We start from the raw sequence: 10963 nt of genomic DNA, 5'->3' as shown, positions 1-10963 counted from the left end.
TCATCATTTTTTCAGGAATGCCTTTCCTCAACCCAGCGGACTAGTCAGAGCCCTCTTTTACACACTCAGACACCATGTTACCTCCCCCTTCAGCAATTATCCACTGGAATTTTACAGTTATTTGTACAATTCTGATTGTATTCTTATTTTATGTGGCACTAATAAAAAACAAATGCTGCCAATTAAATTATGATACTCCACTGATTTTAAGATGCATCTTGACTTCAGAAATGTTAAAATGTGAATCTTAGAATCAATGAAATATCTGACACCTCCACTAGGCTGAAAACTCTAAGGGGCAGGGACTCTGTTTTTGCTTACTCCAATATCCTATGCCCATTGTATTCTCCTCACCACCTCCTATTGGCACACAGTATGTGCTATTATTTCTTGACTTACTGACTGAATGGTCTTGGCAAATCCCACAAAACAAAGCCATCTTAAGGTCTAGCAGTTATTCAGAGAACACAGAATGTCAGAGCTGGAGAGGATGCTGGCAACCACCCTAGGCAGTCCTCATTTTTCAGATAAAAAACTAAGGGGGACTAATTGGTCCCAGGGCTGGATCCAATCTGCCCTCTAGCCCTACTCCCTTAAAAGCACAGTCCTTACCACAGGAAGCAGTTCTGTTTTCTTCACTCTAGCATATCGCCTGAGACCCATGTGGTTAAACCAGGAAGGTTCCAACATTTTCTTGCCTGAAAACCAGTGGTGGGTCCCTATTGCCCACCCTACAGAATCTCTCATCTCATCTCATTCAAAGCCTTTAAACAAGACCCATCCCACACTCCTCTTGGCTCACCCTGACTCAATGGCTCCCCTCCTCCTCTTTGCACAAACTGTTAGATTACTCCATGTGTTTCTTTTATTCTGTCTCTTATTTTGTTCAAGATGATCCAATAGTCACCTCCTTCAGGTTACCTTTATGACTATCCTCCACACATACACACACTCCTACTTGTGTCCCCTCAGGATAAATGCTGCACTACTTTGCACAGAGTGACAGGCTACTCTGTGGATGCTTGCTGGGTGTTTCACATGGAACTGCCTGTCTCCCTACTCAGGTGGGGATTTCCCTGCATTTAGGGATTGCGTTTTCTCCTTTTAAGCCTCCTCTGAAGTGTCTAGTCAGGGCCCTGCACACAAAGTGCTGTGACAAGATGCAGACTCACCCCTTATTTTTGCATACTGTTTCCCTACATTTAGGGATTGCGTTTTCTCCTTTTAAGCCTCCTCTGAAGTGTCTAGTCAGGGCCCTGCACACAAAGTGCTGTGACAAGATGCAGACTCACCCCTTATTTTTGCATACTGGAATATCCTAAAACAGACAAATGTGTATGTGGGTGCACATGTACCCAGGTACATTTGTATAAATTCTCTGGGTAAAAGCTGACCGTGATGTGAGAGAGAGGCAGTTTGGCAGAGGTCTGTGTGGCTGGGGAAAGTGAACTAGAACCAAATACTGGCACGGGAAAACCTAAACAATTTTAAAAACTAACTGTATATGACCATCTTTAACTTGGAATGGAGACCCCTGGCCAGAATCCAGACACTAGCCTGTTTTGGACAGTTCCCCAGAGAGGACACAGCAATGGAATGAACATAAATTACTATGGAACTTCCAAAGCCCTCCCTTCCCTGAGCCTCCCCTGTGCGACCTGTAGGCTTTCTTTCCTGAAACACCCCTGCCCCTATCTCACTTGCTGCAGTGCCTATACAACTTCAGGTCTTATTATACTTCTGTGTGAGAATGTGAAGACGTAACTTGTGTGAGAGAGGGATATAGGAAAGGGGGCTGAAAGAGAAGCAGATCATGTGTCTTCCCTGGAACAAAAACACATTTGTAGGCTGGGGACAGACAGTGAAGAGATAGTTGATCATCTGATCATCATGTGTTCACCTGGGCCAGTTGGAGGATTTCCCCCACCACCCCTGGCCCCGACATATACAATCAGTTTTTCTCAGCCTCCACAACTGAGGGGCATCTCAGAACTGAAGATTCAGAAGAAAGAACAAAAGGAGAAAAGGAGAAGACTGGAGGGACAGAAGGAAGAGAATGGAAAGAGGGAAAAATAACATTTACTGAGTGCTTATTATGAGCCAGATACCATGCCAAACACTCATTTAATCCTTGCAACTATATTAGAGGTTATTATCCCCATTTTACAGATAAAGAAACTGAGGTTCAGAGAGATCAAGTAACTTGACCAAGGTTCCAAGTAAATGGCAGAGGCAAGTTTGGAATCCAAGCAGTCTGACCCCAAAGTGGCCTCCCAGCAAGGACAATAGTGCCACAGATATTTCTCACATTCAAATTCATTCCCCTCTTTTCTTTTTTACCCCAATCCTCACACAATCCTCAAATCCTCAGACAGCCAGGGGATCCCAAGGTTGGCCAGGTCTGACTCACTCCCTGAAGGGATTTGTGCTGGAAAATGAAGGCTGGGAGGCACACCTCTCAGAAGGAGGTAGCCATCATCAAAAAGAAAAGTATCATGGAGACTGAGAGACCAGCTGATTACCCTGTGCTCTAATTATCTACCTGCTGCCCTTCTTCAGCTGCCCCAAACAGCACCAGCCTCTCCCTCCCTGTTTTCGAAACCATTCTAGTCCCCACTCCCCTGTACCAGCCTCATTATTCCTCCTGCTCCCCAAAGATACTAGAAAATACCTTCCGTTGCTTCTCTCTGATCCTGCCATCTCATCACTCTCCTTCTGATGAACAGAATGTTACTTCTGGTCTTCATCTTTCTTGGGTTAGGTCTCAACCCCTCCTCTACTTAGAGTTCTCCCATCCCTCCAACAGGATTCCGGAGGCGCTGGCTAGCCTGCCCCATCCTTGCTTTGTGCCTACCATCCCCCCACATCCCTGGGGATTTTCTGCAGCCCCAGCTGAAGGCCTAGCCTCCATCTTCATCTTTCTTTCTTTTGCTTCCCGACGTCCTAGAACCCATTCTCCTGAACTCTCTCCTCAAGAACCACCCCGTTTTGGAGCAGAAAGAGATCTAGGATATCATTCCCATGCATCTTCCTTTTTTTTTTTTTTTTAAATCGATAGGAAATCTGAGGCCCAAAGAAAGGTAGTGACTTGCCCAAGGTCACACAGAGTTGTTACAGAGTTTGTTGACGGCAGAGCCAGGATTGGGACCAAGGAGCCTCTGCTCTCCCATTTCTTGGACTGTTCAGCACTGCGTGGGGGCCGGACGCCTCTCTTTCCTCAGGAAACAATGCCCCCTCCTCACCTCAGGAGACAATGCGGGGAAATGAAGGAGGGGGTCTCCAAGAGGTCTTATTGGGCACCCAGGGCTTCCAAAGGGTTCAAGCACTGAGTCTGGGTAAGGGGCATGTCGCACGCCAAATATCCCATGGGGGGAAACTGTGGCCCCCAGCTTTCCCCTAGTCCACCGGTTCCCACATCTCTCGCCCCCTCTTCTTTCTCGACCTTTCTCCACAAACGCACTCTTCGCTTCATCCCTTCCTCCTCCTCACCCAGTACCGCAACCCTAGTTCCCCTCAACACCCCCACCCTCCGCCATCCTCCATCATGGCCTCCCCCGCCCCTTCTCCCCAAATCCCCGCCCCCTCCCCCCTCCCTGGCTTCTCTCCCTAACCCCTCATTCCCCTAGCTCTGCCCCGGGGTCCCGGGTATCCCCGGCGGCCTCCCCGTCCCCCCGGCCCAGGCCCGGGCCGCCGGGGGCGCTGTGGGACCGACCCAGGACCCTCCGCACCCGCGCGGGGACGTTACCATGCCAGAGCCTCCGAGCAGCTGGGCCGGCTCGGCCAACCCACCAGTAAAAGCCGCTCTGATTGGCCGGCCGCAGCCGGGAAGGCGGGGCCAGTGGGGGGTCGCACGCCCTGGTGGCCGGGGCTCCGGTCGCTCCCGCCGACCAGCCGGGTCCTCCACCGGCCCAGAGAGCCCCGGCCCGGCGCCACCCCCGGCGCGGAGAGCAAGGCCCCGCCCCTGCACCTCCTGCTCCGGGGTCCGCCTACCGGGGGGCGGGACGCGGGACGCGGGGCACGCCCGCTCCGCGCTCTGAGTGACTGCCGGAGGGCCGACGCCAGGGTGCGGTTCGCGGCCTGAGTTTGGGTCCCGACCCTTCAGCGCGCGCCCGCGACTCTCCTGCCTTCCCGCCCTTCCCACCCTTCCCGCCGGCCGCCTCCAGACCTCGGCCCGCCGCTTCTCTGCCTTCGCGGCTCGACTGCAAGGGCGCGCGGAGCGGCTGGATCCCACGCGCTCGCTCCCAGGACCAGAGGCTGGACTCAAGTATTCATTCCGAATGTAGGGATATCTTTGCACTTCACAGAGCGTTTTTTTGGTTCGATGCGTATTTTTAGCACTTTAATTCACTCATTCAACAACTACTGAGCACCTGTTATGTGTCAGGAAGTGTTCCAGGCACTGGGCAAATAGCAGTGGGGAAAAAAAGCAGACAGATCCCGGGAAACTCCTGCCCTTGTGCGACGTACACGGGCTTCTTAGGTGACCCCAAAGTTACTTCTTTTGAGATTTGGCTCCCACCAAGTGGTGAAATCGTGAGGCGAGGGGCCCAATTTATTTTAGGAATAAAGATGTGAGATAAATGTTATGTTGTACAGGTAAGGGAATTATAGCCTAAAGCTATTTAATGACTGCTGAACGTCTCAGGGCTAGTAACTTACAGAGCTCCAGGCATACGGGTGCAGAAAGGTCGAGCACCTTCTGTCCAAGGCCCGGGTAAAGGTGTTTCTTTTTTCCTTTATTTATCAACACTTAATTGAGTCTGTGCTCCGTGCTTGGTACTGTGCTAGGTCCTGAAGACACAAAGAAGTCTCACCTGGGTCCAATTCCAAGGCTCTTAGAGTCTAGCAGGGGAGAGGTAGGAAAGCAACCAATACGAAGTAGAAGTCCTAAATTAAAGGTGACAAATGGGAGGAAAGGAAGAGAGAGTCATTCTTGGGGCCGACGTAGAGAGAAACTTCATGTGGGTGTTTTGTTTTTGTTTTTGGCAGCGCCCTGTGATGTGGGGGGAGCTTAGCTCCCCAACCAGGGATGGAACCCATGCCACCTGTAGTGGAAGGGTGGAGTCCTAACCGCTGGACCACCGGGGAATTCCAAAACTTCATCTGGTTTTCATTGTAATACCTAGATGGCCTCAAATGAGGGCCTGGTCCTGTTGTTTTCAAACATTATTATTGAGACCTCTAGGCACAGCAGAAGTGGTTCAGAGGTTCCATAAACTTTTATCAGTCACATTTTATTTTTACAGTTTTTTTTTTTAATTTACTTATTTATTTATTTTTATTTTTGGCTGTGTTGGGTCATCGTTGCTGTGCGTGGGCTTTCTCTAGTTGTGGCGAGCCGGGGCTACTCTTCATTGCAGTGGCTTCTCTTGTTGTGGAGCAAGGGCTCTACCCCCTCTCTGAACCTCTCCTTGTCTCCAGTGTTCTCAAATGGCAGTGATATGTCTTAGAGAAGCTATTTGTAGTGCTGGGCACTCAGTGCCCCTAACTTCTGGGAAATAATCTTGAATCATCCCACTAGTGATTTCTTCACTTCCATTTTCTTTCTAATTTCTTTTTTGGAACTCCTATAATTCAGATGATGGATCTGCTGGACTGGTCCTTCTCATTTCTTGTTTTACTCTCCTACTTTTCATCTTTTTTACTTTGTCTTTGGGAGATTTCCTCAAATCTTCCTATTCTTCTACTGAGTTTTTCAATATTTTAAAGACTTTTATTACTCTCACTTTATTTTTGTTCTCCAGCTATTCCTTTTTATAGCATATTATTTTGTTTCAAAGTTGCAATAGCTTATCTCTGACACTATTAATGATGATTTAAGTTTTCTTCTCTTGCAAAATCAGTTTTCTCTAAATTTCTTTTTCTGTGGTTTTGATCTCTTTCATGTTAGATTCTTTGCTTGAAGGTCTTATAATCCCTGGTTGTCTGCTCACATTTAAGGATGGGTTACCAAAATCCCAGTGAGAAGCGTTTGTGCTCTGTGGGCTGAGGTACATGGGTGGGGCTTGTCTCCAAGAGCTTCACTGCAGGGAACCTCTGATGTCACATCTTTAGGACTTCCTTCTTGGGGTGGTCAGCAATCTGGCACAACTAATTCCATTTGCCATATGGTTGCCCCACTTCTGCCTTAGGATTCATCCTTCTCTAGTCTATCAGCAACCACTCATCCATATGCTTAACAGCTTCCTAAAGTATTTTGCTTGTCTCCTCTCCTGTTTCCCTGTCTTTGTGCACTTATGCCTTAAAAAAATCCCTTTGCTATAGTTTTAGTATATTTTTAGTAGAACAAAATTAGATAAGTGTGTTCAATCTACCATTTTTACCCAGAAACTTTAAATATATTTTAAATATTTTTAAAACAGTAGTTTAAAAATATATACACTCAGATGTCCTACGTATCAAATTTTTGGGTTTGTCAGAACAAGCTTGTTGACATCAAATGATTTTATAATACAGAGATATCATGAAGTTGAACTTACAAATGTGTTCTAATAAGACATTGCTTTTATCTGTTTTAGATAATGAGGTTCTACAGAAGGCTTTGCTTGCAAAAGGGGGTTACCTGCTTTTTTAAAAAAGGTTTAGAAACATCTCTTCTGGGCTAGTGATCAACTAGTGTGACCCTTGAACTGTGGTGAAGGTGCTGCTGCTGGCCTGAACTGCATGGGAGAGGGGCTTGGAGGAGGGAGCATCCCAGCCCCAAGGGTAAAGGGAAGGAAAAAAGAGAAGACTTGCCACCTGAGAAAAGAAAAAGAGTTATTTCCTTATACCCTCCTAACTTCCAGCCCCTTGCACTGTCTGCCCACAATCCCGCCACAGTCTTGGGCATTATAAAACATTGCATTTTTAAAAATCAGCTTTATTGAGGTATAGTTTACACATAATAAAATTCACCAATTTTAAGTGTAGGGTACAGTGAATTTTCACAAATGGTACAGCCATGTAAACACCGCCATAATCATGACATAAAACATTTCCTTCCCTCAGAAACGTTCTTTGTTCTCTTTTGCAGTCAGTCGCTTCTCCCTCATCTGGCTCCTGTCATCTACTGATCTGCTTTCTGTCACTATAGTTTTGCATCTCTAGAATTTCATATGAATGGAGTCATACAGTGTGTGGTAGTTTGTGTCTGCCTTCTTTCACTTGGTATAAAGCTTTTGAGATTATCCATGTTGTTGCATGTATCAGTAGTTCATTCTTTTTTTTTGTTTTTTGCGGTACGCGGGCCTCTCACTGTTGTGGCCTCTCCCGTTGCGGAGCACAGGCTCTGGACGCGCAGGCTTAGCGGCCATGGCTCACGGGCCTAGCTGCTCCGCGGCATGTGGGATCTTCCCGGACCGGGGCACAAACCGTGTCCCCTGCCTTGGCAGGCAGACTCTCAACCACTGCGCCACCAGGGAAGCCCAGTTCATTCTTTTTTAATGTGAATAGTATATTTCTTGCATGGACATACTGCAATTTGTTTATGCATTCACCAGTTGATGGACATTTAGGTTGTTTGTAGGTTTGAGCTATAACAAATAGAGCTGTTTATAAATATTTGTGCATATAGATCTGTGTGTGGACATATGTTTTCATTTCTCTTGGGTAAATTTCATTTCTCTTGGGTAAATACTTAGGAATGGGAATTGTGTGATAATGTATACTTAACTTTATTTTTTTTTTTTTTTTTTTTTTTTTTTTTTTTTTTTTTTTTTTTTGTTGTGGCCTCTCCCATTTGCGGAGCACAGGCTCCGGACGCGCAGGCTCAGCGGCCATGGCTCACGGGCCCAGCCGCTCCGCGGCATGTGGGATCTTCCCGAAACGGGGCACGAACCCGCGTCTCCTGCATCGGCAGGCGGACTCTCAAGTACTGCGCCACCAGGGAAGCCCGTATACTTAACTTTAAAAAAAACTGCCAAACACTTTTCTAAAGTGGCTGTACCATTTTACATTCTCACCAGTCATATATAAGGGTTTCACTTTCCCAACATCCTCAACACTTGGTATCCTCACATTTTTTTTTTTTTTTTTTACATCTTTATTGGAGTATAATTGCTTTACAATGGTGTGTTAATTTCTGCTTTATAACAAAGTGAATCAGTTATACATATACATATGTTCCCATATCTCTTCCCTGTTTCCTCTCCCTCCCTCCCACCCTCCTATCCCACCCCTCGAGGTGGTCACAAAGCACCGAGCTGATCTCCCTGTGCTATGCGGCTGCTTCCCGCTAGCTATCTGTTTTACGTTTGATAGTGTATATATGTCCATGCCACTCTCTCACTTTGTCACAGGTTAACAAGTCATAGTTTTGTTTCCCTAATGACGCTGAGAATCTTTTCATGTGCTTATTTACCATTTGAGTATCTTCTTTAGTGATGTGTCTATTCAAATCTTCTAACCCATTTAAAAACTGGATTGTTTTCCTTGTAATGGAGTTATAGTGGTTCTTTATATATTCTGGATACAAGTCCTTTATCAAATACATGTTTTGCAGATAATTTTTTTTCCTGTCAGCAGCTTCCATTTTATTTTCTTTTACGTCTATGTTATGTCTGTGTTTTTCTTGTAATATTTTGTCTGGTTTTTGTAGCAAGGTAATGCTAACCGAATAAAATGATTTGAGAAGTGTTCCATACTGATCAGTTTTCTCAAAGAGTTTATATAGAGTTGTATTATGTTTTCCTTAAATGTTTGGCAAAAAATTTACCAATAAAGCTGTCTGGGGCTGGAGTTTTCCTTGAAGGAAAGGTTTTTAATTATTGATATCTTTGGTTGATTGAGGGCTTTTCAGGTTTTCTTTTTATTGAGCTTTAACAGATTGTATCTATTAAAGGAATTTGTCTAATTCACCAAGTTTATTGGCATAACATTTTTTCATAATACTCTCTTATTATTCCCACTGTAGAGTCTGTAATGGTGTCCCCTTGTTATTCCTGATGTTTGTAAATTGTGTCTTTTTTTTCCCCTGGTAAAAAAGCTGGCTAGAGCTTTATCAATTTATTAATCTTTTCAAAAAACCAGGTTTTGGTAATTGCATTGATTTTCTCCATTTTTGTTTGTTTGTTTTCTGTTTTATTTATTTTATTCTTAACCATATTATTTCCTTCTGCTTGAGTTTCTCTGTACTTCCTTATCTAGTTTCTTCCTCTAAGCACTGCTTTGGCAGAGTATCCTACAAATCTTGATATGTCATGTTTTCATTTTCACTCAGTTCAAAATTTCATAATTTTCCTTGGCATTTCTGCTTTGGTTCATGGATTATATAGAAGTGTGTTGTTTAATTTACAAATATTTGGGAATTTTCCCAGATATCTCTCAATTATTTACTTATAGTTTAATTCCATTGTGATCAGAGAACATATTTTATATGATTCTAATCTTCTTAAGTTTATTGATATTTGTTTTATGGTCCAGATTATTATTCCATATGCATTTGGAAATAATGCATCCTGTTGTTGTTGGGTGAGATGTTCTATAAATGTCAATTGAGTCAAGCTGGTTGATAGTGTTTTTCAAAACCTCTATGTCCTTACTTCTTTTTTATTTTCTACTTTTTCCAATTCCTGAAAGAAATGTGTTGAAATCTCTAACTCTAATTGTGGATTTATCCATTTCTCCTTTCACTTCTATAAGTTTTTCACTTCATGTATTTTGAAGCTATGTTATTAGGTTCATATATATATATATATATATATATAAAAGATTATGTCACATTTATTAGTTAACACCTTTATCATTATGGAATATCCCTCCCTTTTTATCTTTGCTAATCTTTCTTGTTCTAAAATCTGAAATTAATATAGCCACTCTAGCTTTCTTTTGATTAGTATTAGCATGGTTTATTTCTATTCATCTTTTAACGTATATGTATCTTTTTATTTAAAGTGTGTTTCTTGTAGACAGAACATAGTTGAGTATTGGGTTTTTCTTAATTGAATCTTATAATCTATCTTTTAATTGGCTTGTTTAGATCATTTATTTGTGATCTAATTTTTTAAATATATGGGGTTTTTAAAAATTAATTTATTTATTTAGCTGCATCGGGTCTTAGTTGCGGCATGTGGGATCTTTTGTTGCGGCACATGGGCTCTTCGTTGTGGTGCACGGGCTTCTCTCTAGTTGTGGCACACAGGCTCCAGAGTGTACGGGCTCAGTAATTGCGGTACGCGGGCTCTCTAGTTGTGGTACGGGGGCTCTAGAGCTCGCCAGCTTAGATGTCCCGCGGCATGTGGCATCTTAGTTCCCTGCCCAGGGATTGAACCCACATTCCCTGAATTGGAAGGCAGATTTAACCACTGGATCACCAGGGAAGTACCTATTTGTGATCTAATTATCAGTAAGATTATATGTAAAAGAAAGAAGAAGTGGGGAGGAAGAGAAAGGGAGAAAAGGGGAAAGGACCCCAGACTGGGAATCAGAAAAGCAGGTTGAAGTCCTGAGTCTGTACTTCCCAGCTCTGTAACTTTAGATAAGTCTCATAACTCTGAGCCTCAGCTGGCTCTACATGTTTGTAAGGATAAATAAGTTATTTGTAACCTACAACATGCTCTGAAATCATAAGGGATTAAAGGACCATCCAGTGCCAGAGGTATAGATAGACAGGTATCCATAAACCAGGGTGTGACTGCCTCAAAGACAGAACTAGGTCTCACTGTTTTTTGTATTTCTAGCATCTAGCCCCATGCCTGGAACATAGAATGTTACCAGTAAGTGTTCGTTGAGTAAATGAGGCAATGAAAGAATTAACTTTGAATAAGTGAATGAATAATAGTATGTAAAAGACAGGTGGGTGTCAGGTGACAAGTTGTTAAGTGGCTATGGCACTGCTAAGAACTGAAGTTACAATGTTTAATTCCGTATCTGTTAAATGTTTCAGTAACATGGAAGAATAATTTGCACATATATGTATTTTTACTTACAGATTCATTAATTCAACAAATGTTTATTAAGTGCCTACTATATACCAGGCAAAGTTCTA

The 10963-nt window shown here is 43.7% G+C and overlaps 1 protein-coding gene across 1 annotated transcript in view; it reads right to left on the bottom strand.

Annotated features, from left to right (window-relative positions):
- Window positions 1-3906, bottom strand: part of PRPF40B (pre-mRNA processing factor 40B) — a 21117-nt gene extending 17211 nt beyond the window's left edge. The window contains exon 1 of the mRNA XM_007452271.1: window positions 3746-3906. Within this exon, the coding sequence (XP_007452333.1) occupies window positions 3746-3748 (3 nt within the window). The 5' untranslated portion in view covers window positions 3749-3906. The remainder of the gene's footprint in view (window positions 1-3745) is intronic.
- Between the last annotated feature and the right edge of the window lie 7057 nt (window positions 3907-10963).

This window comes from Lipotes vexillifer, unplaced genomic scaffold (assembly GCF_000442215.2).
Source record: "Lipotes vexillifer unplaced genomic scaffold, Lipotes_vexillifer_v1.1 scaffold422, whole genome shotgun sequence".
In the NCBI taxonomy this organism is placed as follows: domain Eukaryota; kingdom Metazoa; phylum Chordata; class Mammalia; order Artiodactyla; family Lipotidae; genus Lipotes; species Lipotes vexillifer.
The sequence above is the reverse complement of the archived record's forward strand: the minus strand, read 5'-3'. Positions and strand labels throughout refer to the sequence as shown.